Source organism: Rissa tridactyla, chromosome 2 (assembly GCF_028500815.1).
Source record: "Rissa tridactyla isolate bRisTri1 chromosome 2, bRisTri1.patW.cur.20221130, whole genome shotgun sequence".
NCBI classification, from domain to species: domain Eukaryota; kingdom Metazoa; phylum Chordata; class Aves; order Charadriiformes; family Laridae; genus Rissa; species Rissa tridactyla.
Genome location: NC_071467.1, coordinates 117,886,196 through 117,904,514, shown reverse-complemented (window position 1 = coordinate 117,904,514; position 18,319 = coordinate 117,886,196). Strand labels below are relative to the sequence as shown.

Here is an 18,319-nt window from a genome sequence, read left to right as displayed (position 1 = left end):
TATTTTTCCTTCTGTGGAGATCTCTTACGAAAGTAGACATGCTCAGAAGAAACATACTGAGTTCAGACTGCAGATCACCCATAATGATCTTCTATATTTAATACACATCTGCTTGAAACATCCATGCATCCCTGAAAATTACTCTTACACAGCCACGAACTCACAATCACACCATAAAAATCAGTCACACACACTATCACTATGGACCATATAAGTACCATATACTATCAGTAAGCTAAAAATATAGTTGGGAAAGGAGGGGGTTTAGTGATGTTGACAACAGCCCCTACTGGGAGGGTGCCTGATGGTGTCTCCTTTGGTTCCTTGACAAGCCAAGCCAAAAACTACTAGGAATCTTCTTAGTCCACTGCTACCCAGCCTATAAGCTACCTGCTTCACGATGCCTCTTCTCCTCTCAAGTGAGAAAACAAGAGACCACGGAGACCCTGCACTGTGTTGAATGTCATGTTAATTCCTGCTGTACGATATGATTCATCCAACTAAGAACAACTAACAGTCCTTCCTCTGTACCTACCCCGAAAGACCAGAGGTTGGCCAAGCTGATCATTGTTTCCTTGTGCCCTGACTCAGATATTGCATTTATCATGTGCACACACGAGGAGAATATTTAATAGATAGCACAATATGGTATGAACCAGAATTCCTAGAAACCTTCCACTTACTCTTGCACTGGTTAAATTTTTTCTAATCTATTATGTAACCAGTGAGTAATTGATATATTTTGCACTTCTAATTCCTCTGTTCGAAGAAGGAAATAGCAGAAAAGCTGGCACGAATAGTATTTATTTGGCAATATGCCATAATATGCCATTATGTAATATATATTATTAAATACATCATAATGATATACTCCAGCTATAGTAATGATACCTAATTTTTTATATTGTATCTATGCATCCATAATAAATATATATATAATAAACACATAATGTTTATATATAAATTATAAATTTTGTTTATAGTAGTGTCCACTGGTATCCACTTCTGCTTTCTAAGATAATTACATAGCAATTTTGTAATACTTACTTAAGAATTTTTCAGTAAACCCAATTTAAAACATATGGAGTTAACAGCTGAGTTTATATGACATAGTGTGATCCATCAGCACAGAAACCAGTAGGTGGGATTGGGATGTTTTGTAGTCACTACTGTATCTGCCAATTGATTGTAAGTTTTGCAGTCTTAGTCAATAAATTCACTGAACTGAGTCAGAATGGTCTTATGACATTTATTCATAGTAGTATGAACTTGCATATGAATATATTCAGCTCAGAAGAACATCATCAGCAACGCGTTAGCTGAGGCACTGTGAAAGTCTGGTTCATAACATGATTCAACTATATCAGACCTTCCCCTAATTAGAAAGTTAAAAACTTCATCACTTTTCTTAGTCAAGATAAATCTTCAACATCCTGTGCTAATTTTTTTCATGGGTCAGCTTTGCCACTTGTGTTTCAGTAACTAGGTGAGAGAAAAAAAATCAGTAGTCTGGAAGCCAAACTAGAGGATTTTTATTCTTAGTCTTTCCCTTCTGTAGTTTGGGAAACTGCAAATCATAAAGCTGGCTCTGATGAGAAATAAAATATAAATGACATGTTCACGATTACCGAAGGGAAGAAAATTTCCCTGAAAAGTCATGAAGGGGAGCACAGGTGGGCTGTGGAAAGCCCATTGACTGGGAACTATAGAGGCTAATTTTGGCTGGATGTGACCCAAAGAAAGCAGCTGCTAAGTGTGACATGAAGACATTCCAACAGCAATACTGCCACTGGAAATGTCAAAAGGAGGTCTTACCAAGGCAGAACCAATATCCTTTAGATTCTTAAAAATATACATCAAAATGCAGCCTTTTGTGCTTAAAATTGTACATATGACTACTGAAATAGTAAGGCCTCTGTTCATTAAATAAATATGGCCCATTCATGCAGATTTTCATACTGTAGCCTAGTATGAAAGATTTTATATAGCCATTTTACTATAACATCGCTACGTACATATAATTTGAGCATTCTTTGTGCATGTAGAGGAGAACCAGGAGAACCGTGTTGCTTCCTGGCCTGGACTACTTGGGTGCTCAAAGACACGTCAAGTGTCACTGGAAGGTTGGTTTTACCCAATTTAATTTTATGGGCTCCAGTTTAATCCATGGCTTTCACTACAGATGTTATTGATTAGTTACCAAAGGGTTTAAAAAAAAATACAAAAATATTTGCTGAATGCTATTAATTTACAAAGAAGCTCCATTCTCAGACAAAAGGCTTTCAGATAGGACCAAACATTACAGAGATTCTTAAAAAAGGGCAAAATTATGTGAAGTTCTTTTGAATATTAGAAAATCAACCTCATTAGAAATAACTGGCAAGTTAAAATCCTGGTATTAGTCGCTCTGGTGCATTTGCTAAGAGAAAGCATATCCCCTTTCTGTCCTCATTTCGCGAGGCTAAACAAACTGATCACCTTTAATCACTTCTGATAAGAGAGGTGCTTTCTTAGACCGATCCCAGTCTGAGTTTATCCCTTCTGAGCCTGGACGTCAAGAATTACATCGCACTGGTTTAGGTGGTGTCTCACCAGTGCCTCGTTCGAGCCCTTCAGTCCTGCCCTCTCTCTCCTGGAAGAGATGTTGGATGTCTTTTAGGAGGACTGCATTTCCTTTTTTCACAATTTTTATGTGAGTTATTTTGTTCTACGACAGGCTCACTGCCGTCCTGTGTTGTGTGACTACACCCAGCTCTTTCTCCTGCTCTGCCTTCCCCAGCTGAAATACTGGATTAAGGCAGAAATTCCTATGAGACTTCATGTAATGCTGTTACATTGCACCCCACTTCTGTTACTCCGTCTCTGAAGCCAGGCTTACCTTCCTGTTCAATATTGCGATTATCCTTGGTCTTAACAATTAGTTCTAACCTTCTGGCTTTAACTAATTTCAGTGGCATACCCCTACCTTTTGTGCCAAAGTTTGCTGAAATTTTGCTAAAGCCCTCAACGTTTGTTAAAAAAAAAACCCTCACAGTAAAAATAAAATTTAGAAGTGTGAGTCCCGGTTAAGGAAGTGGCTACTCTGAGGACTGTCATGCTACAGTTTAGTAGATGGTGTTTTGGGGGCTTGTCGTGGAAAATACATCAAAAATGTATTTTCCTTTGTATGATGCTTTTCCTGTCTCTTTTACAAGAACCATGGCTGCCATACTTTGCCCATGCCGTTCTCCCAGTTTGTGCCAAGAAAAGATTCACATCTCCCTTAAAGCTGATGCAAAGTGGCTCACGTCCACATTGCTCAGTGATATCATTCCTTGGAGTAAACTGGACACGTCCATACGTTAAAGTCTCTTGACTGAGCTTCATGCAGGAATCCCTATTCCTGGAACACAATTACTTTGTTTTTTCTCTGTATGAGACTTTCTGAGCTGATTGACGAGAAACAGCGAGAAGACAAAATCATCTTCTAGCAGAGCGTGACACCAGCTGTGGGACTAGAGTTTGTGACATGAAGGCATTTCAGAATGCAAGACCTCCTCAGACAGTTTCATAAGCAATTTTAGCATTTTGAATTGGACCACATCCTGTCAGCTATGTCTGGATTTTTCTCTTGAAGGGAATTAATTGACCTATCTCATATACATGTCTGGGAGCAAACTCTTATGCATTATCATCAGGCAGCAGAGCACAGCCTTGAAATAAAACAGAGAGCTTGCCAAACTGACATATCATTAGGACTGCTTCTCCACAAATAAGCAAGAGGGCCTGTTATAGCACGTACCCCTAGATAAATTTCACGGGGCCCACAAGTCCAAGGATTTACACAGAGAGATGAGAGGACTGGCAAGGGTTAGCGGCTGACCCTTATTTCATTCCTTGGATATTGCTTTTTTCTCTCCCAAGAAATGTGTTGTTATTACCCTTGTGCCAGGTGCTGGGCAAGTCCCATGCAGTAGGCAGAAAAAGAAGTAGGTAGTCTTGTGAAATGTCATTTCTGAGTCTTATTATTACATTTCCCACTGGTGTCATCTGCAGTGAGGGCCCTGTTGTGTTGGAGACTGTAGAAGCATTCAACAGGAGTCAGTGCAAAACCCGAAGAGCTAACAAAAGGAAGGAAAAATAGAGATGAAGTAATTTTCCTAGCAGCAAACATCTGGTCTGTGGTCAGCCAAGAAAAGAACCCCAGTCTTCTGACTGCCACAGCAAGGCTTATTCTAGCTGACTGTGCTTGCTCACTCCAGAGCTAGCCCCTCCGAGAGAAATCCTCCAGGGACTGGGTAGGAACCAGCCCAGGGCAATTTCATGCAAAGGAACAGGTTGACACCCTGCAGAAGCTTCATTATAGAATGGAAAGTCTATGCAGAGCTTCAAAGCCCTTATAGAAAGGATATACGGCTTCATTCTTTTGTAGACAAATAAGGAACAGAATAGGGAATAGGAGAGCTTTTCAGTCCTAGAAAAGTGATGGAAATGAGTAAATTTGCTACAAATACCTTAATACAAGCTGCTGAGGATGTTTACAATTTCTAAAACCAATAGCTGCTTTCTAGTACTCTGTGCACAATTAGCAGGGCTGATCCCAAGAAAAATTGCGTCATGTTCATTTTCCAAATTTCAAAAAACCCAGAAATGAAAATAAGACCCTACAGGGCACGTTGCCCAGTGCTGGAGGACTTGTCACAGGGTTTTCCAGTATGACAATTGAATTCAAAAGATAGCAGTGAGAGCCCTTCAAAGAGCTCTGCCACCTTTTTTTATTTATATTCTGGCAGATCGCTTGCTGGTTTTACTGACTCACTTGTCTGACATGCAAATAAGTCATAAGAGTGTCGTTTTAGTATAAATAGCTATTAGGGTTTATCTGACAAATGAGACCTGCCTAACGACATTTCATTTCCTGAAATGTAACAATGTGTAATGCTTCATAAGTTACACATTTCAGGACTGACTTTTAAATGGTTTACTTCTGGGCTGCTGGAAGAAGTTACCCCTCATCCTCTTACCCCTATCTATTTGCCAGTGGCTCATCTCTAAAAGTTTCCAAGCCCTCGGGCTTGCCAGAGACAGCCCTAAACTCTGAATTGGTTTGGTCAGAACAACTGAAAGTGGAAGACAAAAACATCCCCTTGTGTCTGTGAAAGAGGTTCTGTTTGAGGCTTCTCAAACCACAGCACTACCAAGTTTATCATCTCTTTGGGTCTGCTGACAGGGAAATATTTGTTTAAGCAATTTCCATCCTGCATCAGTTGAAGTTAATCATATTTGTCAAGACCTGCTGCTTGGGCTAGCCCGCTTTGCAGGGACTGCAGTGATTTAGAGAACGCAAAGTGAGCATCTCCACCAGCAGATTGATGTCTTCTTCCACCAGCATCGCTCTCTGCAGAACAATGGCATTTAACGCCCTAACTAGTAGCTGGTTGCCCACCCTCTTCACTTCTGACTTAAAATAGACAAGAAATGAGCACCTCTACCAGCACACCTGAGGAGGCAATGGTCACTGCAGTGGGTCAGTAAGGAGTAGGTTGGAATGAGCTGGGCTACAACGACCTGGTTGGATCCAACAGAAGATGTCTCATTATAATCTCAGAATCTTTGCATATTTACATATGGATCCATATTAACATACAGGTCATCAGAAATTTGACAACCACCCAAACTGGGCCAGTTCTTCAGACTGAATTCTCCTCTTTGCCCGTAGAAGAGGCATAGCCCAGAGAGCAGGCAGTACCAACATGCTCACGCTGACTCAGTGATGTGCCTCAGTCGCAACAGGAGAAAATCCCACAGGTTTCCAGGCCCTGATTTGGCTGTAAAAATAATAATAAGGACACAACAGCCAACAGTGATGGATATATTTACTAGGAGTGGGATTGCAATTATTCACTAAGACCATGAAATAGCCATCAGAAGTGAACAAATTACTGCCTTGTGCAAAACCTGGAAAACTGATCTAGAGGTGAAAATGTCCTTACACCTCTGCTAGAGCTCCTGTTCAGTTTTAAGTCTGTGTGGTAGGAGGACGACTGAAGCATGTCCAAAAATCTGCAATGCTATAATGTCTTCGCTCACATCGTTTGTTTGTGTTTACTTCTCCTGCCAATGTCTAATCCATTTTTCCTGAGGGGAAAGATTGGGAAACTCTCCAGGCATCAAATAAATAAAACAAACTGCATTCTTCCTGAAATTAGGAACTTACTTTATCACGTTCCCTTCTATTCATCTCCTTTCTGATGTATGCGGTCCAAGAGGATATGGGAGAATATTAGTCTAAAGCTTTGTGATCTGCACTGGACGCCAGTCAGCTGCTAGGAGGAATCCAAGGTTTTAGATCCAACCTGTAAGGCCCTGAATGGTTTTGGACCTGGCAAACATGGGGAGGTCATTTCTCTCCCTGGGCCATGCCGTCTCATTCGAAGATGCGGAAGTCCATCAAGATGAATAACAGTGATGAGTCCTTTATTTTGGAAATAATTTTCCCTACTTCTGTAACCTTCTGGGCATGCTGTGAAGGCTGCTTTCCCCTCTGCATGTTAAATCAGTTGAGGAGAGTGTGGATTGAGTTTTCTTCTATTTACAAGGCTATCCTTTATCCTTGCTATCATGTTTCCATTTATCAAGTAAATGCCCAAAGTATTAAATAGGTACCTGTAGATAGATTTTAAAAATTAACTAATTTAGTAAGATATTTTAAGTCCTTTCTTAATAGCTTTTCCATGCGTTTAATCATTCTTGAGCCCTTTTTTGAACCTGTTTTAGTACCCTTTGTAAGATGTGGTTACAATAATACGTATGGTAATCCAAAGGAGGGTGTTACACTGACCTATATATGTGTGTGTATATATATGTATATATTTTTCATGCTCTCCATCCCCTTCCATAAGCACTCTAGCAATTCTTTTGTTTGTTTCTTTGTTTTCACTACAGCTGCAGTTTGACAGAGGTTTTCTTTGTGCTGCCCATAGTGATGTCCTCATACCTTTTCTGGGATGACAGAGGTAAATCAGATCCCTGTAAAAGATTTTCAAGCAGACTGCATATTCCTCCTGCACGTATTATGATTGAACTCCATTTGTCATCATTTTGCCCATTCATCTAAATCCCTCTGAAAATCGTTGTATTCTACTTTAGCTTGTCCAACTTGAATAACTTTGTTTCATTTGCATACTGTGCACTTGACTGCTTATTTCCTTCTACAGGCCTGCATTAACTAAGAGTGAAACCAGTAGAGCCTTTTTAGGCATTATACTTTTCCTGGTTTTCCCCAGAGTCAGAAATATCCAGTTCATCAAACCAAGTAACACATATTCTGGTGGTTGCCCAGCCATGGGTAAAATAGTCCCAGAGAAGAAAGTATCAAATTCCAGCTCTAAAGAACTATTCTCTCTGGTGAAGCTCTCCAGTGAAGGTCAGATGTGGTGACTGCACAGCAATGGCATGCTGATGTGGCCCCACAATGTCCTTTCTGACAAATAGTTTAGAGACTTCCATATTAAGGACAGGTCTACTGGAGGCATGGAGTACAGAATGTTGGAAGGGATGAAAAATCTTCCTTTTCTTCCCATTAGTATGATGTGTACAATCTCAAATCATCACGGTGTGATGTGTGCAATACTATCACTGTATCCAATTTTGATATTGAAGATATTCAGCTGTAGGTCCACAACTGGTCTATTAAGAGTTGTAGCTCCAGTGCCTGCAGTAATTAACTGGGGATCTCTCAGGACTAACTGGTGGTCTTGCTTAGGTTAAAAAAAAGGGACTGTTCCTTCTCCTACCCATCAGCACTCCTTACTTTAACAACACTGAGGCTGTATAAAAGAACCTGTGCAACAACTTTGCCATGCACTTCTTAGAGATGGATGCAGTTTTCCCGACTTTTTGGCCTGCATGACATCCCAGCAGCTGTCTTAGGAAGAAAATTTTTAGGGTTTAAGATCACTGTTTTATATACTGAGAGATTTCTGGATTATTTGTTGACAACCAAAAGTACGTACAAATAAATTTTCAAACAATTTTTTTCACCTGGAAAAAAAAAGGATCACTAGAACTAGATGCTTTTGCTTGAAGTTGTTTAAATATCACCTTTCATTAACAGTAGCAACTTTCTGTCCTTTGGAAATTGTATTTTATCATTAAAAACACACACCACCACCACCACCACCACCACCCCCCCCGATGCTTGCTTAAATAAGTGATAACTGTCACACAATCCATTAATATACTAAAGTTTGGGAACCTGGAAACAGTATCTTGATAAAACAAAATTTTATCACCATTGAGCATTGATAGTAGATTAGATATTACCCTCTAACTCATGAGAACTTTGTAAAGCACCTCAAGGGAATGGAAGTACGTATTACGCTAAGGCTGGGGCTGGTAAGCTTGATGAAAGAAAGATTCAAGAGAGAGAGAACTTCAGATCTACTCATGTTCTTTCTAGGCAATTCCTGTATGGTCCCAGCTTCAGCGACATGAGACTTCTATGTCAACCCTCAGCTGCTCCATGTTGTTTTTTCTAAATTGAATTTTCTGTGATTTGGTCTCTTGGTCAAATACGAAGCCTGTCTACCTGTACCTGAGGCATGCTGTGAAGACTTTCATATGGGAGAAGACTGGGAAGTTGGGATGTACGTGCTTGGCTCAGTGCAGGGCCCCATAGCTAGACCTGTGTGAGACTGGAATGAGCCTGAGTTAGCTGGAGTTTGGGAAGCCCTCATCAGCCATGGCAGAGCGGCATGCTGACAGGGCTCTGCTGCTTCTGGCACACAGCTAGCACCTATGTGGACATATGCCCTCAAAATCTTAAATTTCACTGAAAGGCATCGGGACTTCTGGAATATTTATGAAGGCTGACTTTAGCCTCCTGAAACTATGATCAACAGAGGGAAGCGGTTTCCCCCACAAGGCACTTCTATGTTCCTGCTTTGAACTGGCCTCTGTGGAGGCAATGATGCTTCCTGGAGAGGCTGTGGCAGGCCACTACATCTTGCAACACTGTCTGTAATGCGAGGCAAAGCTCAGCCTACTGCCATGTCGAGTCACTTGAGCTACCTCAAATACTACAATTCAGCGCATCGAATGATGTGAAAAGCTGTGAAAGCTGTGGTGAAAGCTCACCACAGCTCCCTGGTGAGCTTTCTCAACAAACTCTCTTCCGCTTTTGCATTACCATATCTAAGTACATGTAAAGTCATACCTATTTGACCATGCCTACTGTCAATTTAGACATGCGTAAATACCTGAGACAGATATATGGTTTCCACGAGAAGCTCAGTTTGCTGAGCTTCTTATGGAATAGAGACTAATAGAGTCAGTGGGAGCTCTGATACTCCAGCACTGTGTCCTACAAGTTTCTGTAGGGCTCAGCACCCCGCTATAGGCCAGGTGGAAAGGAACCACAATGACATAATTCAGAAGGAAAGAAGAAGAGGAAATCGCTTCAGATCCATGAAATATGTCACCTGAGAATGATAAATATTTGTGTCCCTGCAACATTAGCTGTACAAAATTCTCTCTGTGGAGGGAGCGGTATATTTAGCTATATGTGGCCAGTGTTTTCCAGTAATATTTTTAGTCAAGGAGGAAAACTCACATGACGGCTGTCATTCATACTTCTCAAGAAGGTTTATGCTATTGTCCTTACCCAGTGGAGCCACCAGCGAGCCATCCCATGGTGCAGCCGGCGAAAGAACAGTCCAGAACAGCCCTTTTCAGTTCTTCTGCAGTTGCTAAGCGAGCACTCAGGTCAACACAAGCTTTCTCAGCTTCAGCTAAATCCAGACCCTGAGAGTTGTTCTTGGACTCAAGTGCAAACACTTTCCCTGCAGCACCAAGAAAGGACACGTCACTCATCATGGCATTGTACTCAATACATATTAAATGAAAAATATTGCAAATTATCACCAAATGATGTCTTTGTGCTTTTACTAAGTTCATTTTAATGAGCAACCTGCTTCTGGGAGTGAGTAATTTTGTCAACATTGTAAATACCTTTGTCTTAGCTTTTCTTTTCATTTTGTTCATCAATAGAGAAGCAAGTATGGCTAAGCCCCTATTCATTCCCAGCCCGTACGAGAAGCTTGTCTTCCCTCTATAGGTCCGTGCTTAAGATCTGGAGAGAGAAAGCACGACACACTCCCATATGCACATATACAGTCAGAGTCAGAACTTCTCCTGGAGGCTACAACGCTGCAATTCATTACTAAGCATCTTACAGTTACATTTGTAAGAACTACATCTATAAAGTAAGAACAAATCTAAAAGCCAGTATTGCAGCTCGCTCTTCCACATCAGAAATAGATTTATACGTATTCCCTAAAATCAAAAGAATGTAATTCTATGGCAATTTGTGCTAAATGCTGCTGCAAAGCCACTTTGTTTTCATATCTTTCTGGAAAGAGAGACGGATTTTTTTTTTTAATGGAAGGCTTTTTTGAATGAGCATGAGAACATATTTAGCATAGCAATTTCTTGCGTTATTTTTATTTTCAGTTCAGTTTATTTTACTTCAATTTATCTAACACAGAGAAAGCTGTAAGTGTGAAAGTTAGAGGTTTTGGCAACTGGGAACAGGGCAGTTGGGGTTTTGGCAATAAAGCTTGAGAAGTTACTGGGTTATGGAATAAACACATTAGCTGGATGTCTCCAGAAAAAGAAATAATGAGACAGTTCACAGTGCTGACGTGAAATTGCCATAAGTATCTTCTTTCTGAAGATAATGTCCCTCAGAATACCTTCTACATTTTAAATGTACAGATTTAGTTTGCTTGCAGGTGCAGGAAGACAACTTTTAAGCACTGTTCATTCAGTAAATGCCTGGAAACACTTATTACGTGTCATTTCAAAAATAGATTCGTGGTAGTGGTTATATAAGTGCATAGATTCCAGCACATACCAAGTGTTCACACTCATAGGATATATCGACCAATATCAGGACTCCTTCAGACCGATTCAGACTGATTCCATACCAAGTGCCAACTCCATCACATATTATTTCAGCGAATCGATAAATCTGAATCTAATCCTAAGTACAGGGAACAGATACAGCTTTCTGTTCTCACCTGTGCACAGTTTAACCCGCTGCAAGAATCACAGTCCTTACAGCAAAAAATGCAAAGTTTCTTTCAAGTAAATATGTCATTTGTGTTTACATTCGCTAACAAGCGCAGATGGGTCCCGATGAAGGTTCCTACTTTGGTGGGAATTCTACATGCGCACAAGTAAGAAGTCTTCCTGACTGGGGCAGATAGCAAATTAAATAAGCAGAACAAGTAGCGATGAGAAGGAACACAAATTCAGAGTACCCAGAGTGATTTTCTCACGCAGTTTACAGTAGTTGATCAAGGAGTGCAACCTAGAAGTACAGCTCGGTGCTAAACTAGTGCCACTAGACTACATTGTCTCTTGCTGCTCAACTGTAATCCGTACCATGAATTGTAATTAGAACAGGGGATTTTACACAGAGCAGTGAAAAAAGCAAACCCCTACAGTTCTGAGTACCAAAACCTCAGGATTCTTTGCAAAATGTCCCAAATACTGCACATGACTCTAACACAGGATGTTGTTTCTAAAGCCATGAATAAACACAGCAAAAGTAAGAGTGGGGTAGGGAGACAGGTAATAAAAGCAGAAGGATGACAGTTTTAGATGATTCCTAAGTTGCAGGACAACTTTCATAGTAAAGGTAATAGGGATTAAATGTGATGCTTTACTGAGGCTTTGTCCCAACTTCAAACTTGTCCATGTTCTACATTTCACAATTTGGCTGTCAGGATTAAGATGCATCATCAAAGACATATAGGGCAAGTTTGTGTAGCATCTGACAAATTATAAATGTTAGTTTGACATGGCAGTAAGCCCTATTTTCCAGTCATTTGTATTTTAGTTAGAAGACTTAAAGAAAGGAAAACCTTTAAGGACTGAGTTCTACCTACATATAATTAGAAGAAATTAACTTCATCATTTAGACTTTTTAGCAGTAATTGACAATTACATTTTTAGGGGAGTTTCACTAGCCAAGACAGAGGCTGAGACAGCTTTCCTTACTTAACTACTGTTACGTGTTTGCTAGTACTTAAGATAAATTAACTTTTTACTCAAAAATATGAAGATGCTGGTTGAAAACAGAGTCTTGTCCTTCGAAAAGGTGTCTGGGGTGTCCAGATTGTGTAGACAAGTAGGTTTTAGGGTAAGCTAGAAAGGACATGCTGGTTGAGAAAATTACAGTGAACCGCTTTATAAGAAATTTTGGTTAGCCAGAAGTGGATAAAGGCTGACCCACTTACCAGACCAACCTGGGAATCTTCTCCAAAGCTTTAGAAGCTCTGCAGCTATCTGCCCAGTTTTTAAGACGTGCCCTCCGTTTTCCCTAATTTCTTACTTAGAAAATATAATAGCAAGTACGGTTCACTTATCTGACACTTGACCAGTGGAACAGATGGATCCTGAGTATCCTGAGCTGTGTCACATTACTGAGGGGCATTTACAGGGAAAAAGTATAGGAGACATGCTAGTATGATAACAGAAAAATACAAAAGCTCATCATCAAAACAGGAAATCCCCTTAAATAAATAAAACTACAACACCAAAATTGGATTCTGCACCTTACGGTGGTATGGGTACCATGCCTGTGACATTCACGTATTGAATTTTTCTCACTTTAAATCACAACAGTGATTTAATTTTCAGGATTGGGGTGGAAGGGTCCTGGTTAAGTATTTGTAAAAATTTTATCACTGCTCATTGTAATGTAAAGTTTAAAAAGAAAAAGGGTTATTTCCCATACTCGATGACATCACAGTCAGCTTTGGTACTGAGATTATGAAAAATTCAAATGGTATCCCCTCTCTCTCTAACACATTATGACAGTGTGGAGTAGTTGAAATCAGTTTTCTCTCTGAGACAGTATCGAGACATCTATTGTCATTCTGTTTTAAATGTGCAGTTTTAAATATGAGACTGTGCTCTATTTCCATAAGGCACAGGATGGAAGGATCGTGTCTTTGTGTTTATTTGTATAAAGAATATAGTATGCCTTTACTTGTGGTACCTTTGAACAGACACCATGTTTGAGTTCCTCCTCAACCCTCTCACTTCATTTCTGCCCCATAACATTTGCTTCCCATAATGCCAGGATGAGACAGGCGGTGTGGAAATTTGTTCCCAAAACTCTATGTACTTTTCTGAAGCCTTTTCAAACAAAGACAGTCCCTTTGGTTTCAAGATCAAGCTGGAAATCCATGGAAAGTAGCCTTTGCCAGGAGGCATAACACACATCTTGAATTTATCAGGTTCATAATGAAAATGTCGCAGTAAGTTTCTTCAGGTTCTCCTTTGAAACCAGTGAAGAAGTTTCAATTTCATTGGTAAAACATAAATGATAAGACATAATTCTTCCTACTGTTAATTAACAGCTGGACTCATACCTCTCAAGAAAAATTCGCACTTGAAACCAGAGAGATTTTCTTTAATATCTACCATCATCTGATCACTATTATTAGAGAATGTTGATTACATTTTGATATATTGATAAAAGAATATTTTTTATTATTGTTTGGCACTAAAACTTTGTCAACTAGCAATAGCTGAATATAGTTTTCTCTTAAGAGTTCCCCAATACAGTCTGATTGAAAACATACTCACAGAAGCATTGATCTCAAGGCTTCTAGGATTTGTTTTTATCACCTTGTTTAATTCCTGCATAACTAGACTGTAGATTTCCCCCAATAATTCCACCATGGAGTCCAAAAATTCATGGTTGAACTAGAGTATGTCCTTTCAAAAGGCATCTGGTCATGATTCAACGATGCCAAGTAATGGAGAATTTACGGCACGCTTTATAGTAAACTGTTCCAATGGTTCATTACTCTCGCTCCACCTTACTTCCAGTTTCAAATTTTGCTAAACTCAGTTTCTAACAACTGGACCTTATTATGCTTTCGAGACTGAAAAGACATCTACAATCAGACATATGGAAGCACAAAAAAGGGACTCTTCAAAAATAAAACCAGTCCAAAACCTGTTTCTTCATACTTTTAGGAATCTCGGTGGAATTAGCAGAATTTTCTTGATTAGCAAGAAGGCAGAGTTTGGCTAATTTATTCTAATACAGTAACAGATACAACACAAAGTTCTTCTGAGGTGTAGAGGCACGGTTCAAAGCCCACTGAAATGAGTGCAAAGTTCTCCATGTCTTTAGCAGGTTTTGCATCATGCTTGAAGAAGAAGCATTTCACTGCATAGCCAAATATTCTTTGAAATAAAAATGTCTCTCTTAAATAATATAAACTGAAAGCACTTTAAAAGACATGCCCAGCATGCTGATCTCATGACATGATACTTACTAGTTCAAAGGATAAAGCCTAATCAGTTACAACTTCATAAAAGTGGTGAAAGATGTGCAAATTTGGAGTCTGATTTATTTTTACTTAAATGTTAAAAACTTCAAATTGAGGTAAAAGAGAGTGGGGGAAGGGAAGGTCACTTCTGTACTTCAAGAGCAATTGAATTTCCATTTCTATGGCTGTGTGTAACAAGGGCTGTGATTGTAATAGTAAGGGTGGAGGATTTAGTAAAACTGTACAATTACAGACAGAGATTTGAGTAATTACCAGTTCTGCTTAGTGTTCATGAATGTAGAGTTTATTTCTGTGCGAAACTAAAGTGAATGGTGTCTTATTTAATTCAAATTGCTTAAAATATTGCACCATCAGAAAAAGAGCAAAACTGGGAGGTCAGCTCCTCAGCTAAATTCAGTTTGAGCTTAAATTTTAATTTTACTACAGGCTTTAGGATCAAATAGTTCGAATTGTTTATGTATTTATTTCTGCAACATACAAACATATGTGCTGTTTTTGCAAGTGGGTGCCTGAAATGCTTAGACACCTGCTACTCAGAAGCAGCATCCTTTTTTCCTTTTTTTTTTTTTACAAAAAGGGTGCAAAGCAAGCCAAAAGACAGAGTATAGAAGGTTTTATTCTTCCCTATATATCAGACATATCTGGTTCTAGGTCAGAAGCGTGCAGCTCATGTCCTTACCTAATTGTGCCTAGCTTTCTGGATTCAGCATCCTTCCATTTACAACCTCTGCAGTCACTATGGATGGTCACTACCAGGCGACTGGCTTGACCATTAGGTCTTCCACGTAACCCAAATTTAGTCAACAGACCAACTTCGCTCTGGAACAATTAGTAAAGTTTTGCAATTGTTGCTTTTTCCCGGCTCAGGAGTGTCTTAGTAAGGTAGACTAATTGCCATCATTCTCTGCTGACGTGTTTTGTCTCAGAGCAAGTCCTCTGCAGAAAACCATGGTTCATACACATTGATATTTTAGCTGCCGTGAACAGACAAAAGAGGGAGTCAAAAAAAAAAACAACAGAGGCGATTCCTGTGTGGCACACATGAAGCCGCATCCTTGTTCTCCTACCGCAGCACAAATGCAAAGAAATTCCCCAAAGCCAGCATTTGCATTGGTATAATCGAGACCCGTCACGATAACCTATATTATTCTCCAGTAACTGCACCAAGAGTAGTTGCACGCCGCGGTAAGTCAGAGCAGGACTAAGCCCTTGAGGAGCCTTCTGTCTGTCCGACCACGACCTCAATGGCTATGAACAAGTACATTTCAATCGTAAAAAAAAAAAAAACACAAACCTGCAAAGCGAAACAAAGCTATCTTTTATTTCAGCATTTACCTTGGTCTTTCTGTAGTCGATCTGCACTACAGCAATACACGCCATGGTAAATACTAGTCAAAGGAGATCAATCAAGCTTGGAGGCTTTACACCTTCACCAGACCTCGATGGTCTCCAGTTTTATTGCCTGCTCTCTGTCATTATTTGTGCGCAAGATAATAAAGTGAAAGTCTTCCTTAGGGAAATATATTGTAACCAGTTTCGGAGGTTTGCCTGTAACGGGCCAGTCTGAATTTCACAGGGTTTTTACAAGGTGAATTCAAAATCCCTTCAGCGGTTCGCAAAACAGTCGGTTACTTTTAGTTAAAAATAACAAATACACACATACATACGCGTCACCCAGAACGGTCCTTTGGCACTTAAGTGACATTTGCATGTATTAGAGAGTAGCACAATTGTATTTTCCCCTACAACTTACACAAATGAGGAGGTGGTTTCCTGTCTGGATAAGGCCAGAATCTGTTATAAAAGAAAGTACTAATCCTCTTTCGTCCTCTCAGATCTTCTTAAATACATAAGCCTACATGTAGTGGTAAATTTTAAAGTTCACACAAAGTGGTTTTTTTCTGTATCATCATATAATAAGCCAGATGGTTTTTAGGACAGTATTGCAGTTGTTTGCTTGAATATTAACATCAGGAGAACACACTGAAGAGCATGTTAATAGAGGATGTGCACATTTTTCACAATTATGCTCTACAATGTAACATACTTCAGATATTCTATCCTTTAGTTCTTATAATTGCTTTACCATGCGTGAAGTAAATTTGACAAACTGTTGAATGACAAAATCTGTCACGAACTCTGCCTTAAAACAATCTCCAACATTTTTTTCCCTTTCTCTTTAAGGGAATGTCTGTTTAGGAACCGAGAAGATTCCATTAATTCTATAGAAATAATACAAATTGTGAGGTGATCTTGAAAAGATAAGGGAATTCTTCAGATGAAGGATTCTTAGCGCAGGAAATTAATTATTCCTGTCCTGTTCCCTTTTCTTAAGTTCTGTGGAGAACCCTCTTTCATGGGTATGCATTTTTTTTCCTCATTTCAGAGGCATTTTGCTAGGGAAGGAATATTTCCTAAAATCAGAATCACAGTTTTGCCTACTGCAACACAGAGCAGTTGCCCAACACATTTCTTTTCCTTTATTCTTAATGAAAAGTAATTTTCTTTAAATTTACGAGAGAGAGTTCTGTTGTATAAATGGTATTTTACACAAAGTAGTAGAAACATACAGGCAAGATTAATTTTCTCCCTTTCCTTTGCCATACTTTGTCATCAGCTGAAATAAATTTAGGTTGAAGAGCAAAAAATACCCTGGGAACAAAAAGAAGAGGTTTTTATTGCCCTATAATGTTTAAGATCTGTTCCCTTGAATAATGCAGCAAACATCGATGGTAAAGGATTAGTGTACCGAAAAAAAATAATCCTGAGATCAGGCATAAATCTATCGCAGCTGTGAAAGTGAAAAAATGTGGCCATTCAGCATCGCTCTCCCAGGAAAAGACACAGTGGTTTCAAAAATAAATCATGTTTTTTGCTAAGGCGAGTTGGTCATTATTAACACAGGCTTAGTCATTAAAAGGGCAATAGGCTACTGGAAACTTTCAGGGGATGCAGCTACTCGGGATTATCATCAGCGAGTAAAAAGTCCCGTTTCGGAGTAACCGGTTGCTTCAGCCTAATTCATGTCCTGATCACATCCCTCGGCAGTGAAGCGCAGACAAAGCCCACGTGCAGAAAGGTGAGCAGTCATCTTCCGCGTGTGTGGTACCAAACAGAAAAGGTCATAAAAGCCTTTGACTTCTTGTCTTCCCTTCCTCAAGTACCTGCCCATATATATTGATGCTGGGGGGCATCTGAAGTGGCAGAAGGGGAAGTTTTTTGGAGAAAAGATACTTTAAATTATGAGACCCCTCCTAAAATATAGCTGAGTCTTCTTATTCGTGTTCTGGCTTTGTTTTATTATTCTTATTTCCTCTGGAAAAGTTCACTATCCTGTCATTTTGTTGTAATAAAATAATCTTAGCCTTCTGGGATCTTATTTCCTTTCTCTGCTTAACCCCAGGATATTTGCAGAGCCTCAAAAACCTCTGAATCAGACGTTTCCTAACCCAAACTGGGGCGTGTAGTTAAGTTTCTTATTAAAAAAAAAAAAAAAAGGATTTTTTTTTTTTTTTTTTGCAATAACACATTTCAACATACAGCTCTCGTTCCAGCCATAGCAACCCAGCCCAAACTGAATGGGGGACTCACCATCAGCCTGAACAGAGATGATCTGAAGGATGAAGAAGACAGATCCCACACCCTGGAGAAAGGTGAGAGAGAATTTCTGGGAGCCTGAAGCCATTGCCCTGCTTGCAAAGCCCTCAGCCGCAGGAGGTTGGCTGCCGAGGCTTTTTCTCTCTCTCCTCCTCTGCACTTTCGCAGCAGGGTCTGCGGTGATGATTTCAAGGAGCACTTTCCCTCGGCAGGATCCTGCGTCTTGGGTTTGCACTGAAGGCGGGAGGGGTGGAAAAAGAAAGAGGGAGGGAGAGAGGAATCCTTTGCTTGGCTAGTGTGAAGGGGAGGGGAAGGTGGGGGGGGAGATGTCCAGCCAGCTGGGGTTGGGGAGAGGCTTTATCCAG

At 39.9% G+C, this 18,319-nt stretch overlaps 1 protein-coding gene across 1 annotated transcript in view; it reads right to left on the bottom strand.

Moving 5' to 3' along the window:
• Positions 1–18,054, bottom strand: part of SUSD5 (sushi domain containing 5) — a 41,548-nt gene extending 23,494 nt beyond the window's left edge. The window contains exons 1-2 of the mRNA XM_054192534.1: positions 17,949–18,054; positions 9,644–9,821 (exon numbers count right to left, since the gene is read on the bottom strand). Coding sequence (XP_054048509.1) covers positions 9,644–9,821; positions 17,949–18,042 — 272 coding nt within the window. The 5' untranslated portion in view covers positions 18,043–18,054. The remainder of the gene's footprint in view (positions 1–9,643; positions 9,822–17,948) is intronic.
• Between the last annotated feature and the right edge of the window lie 265 nt (positions 18,055–18,319).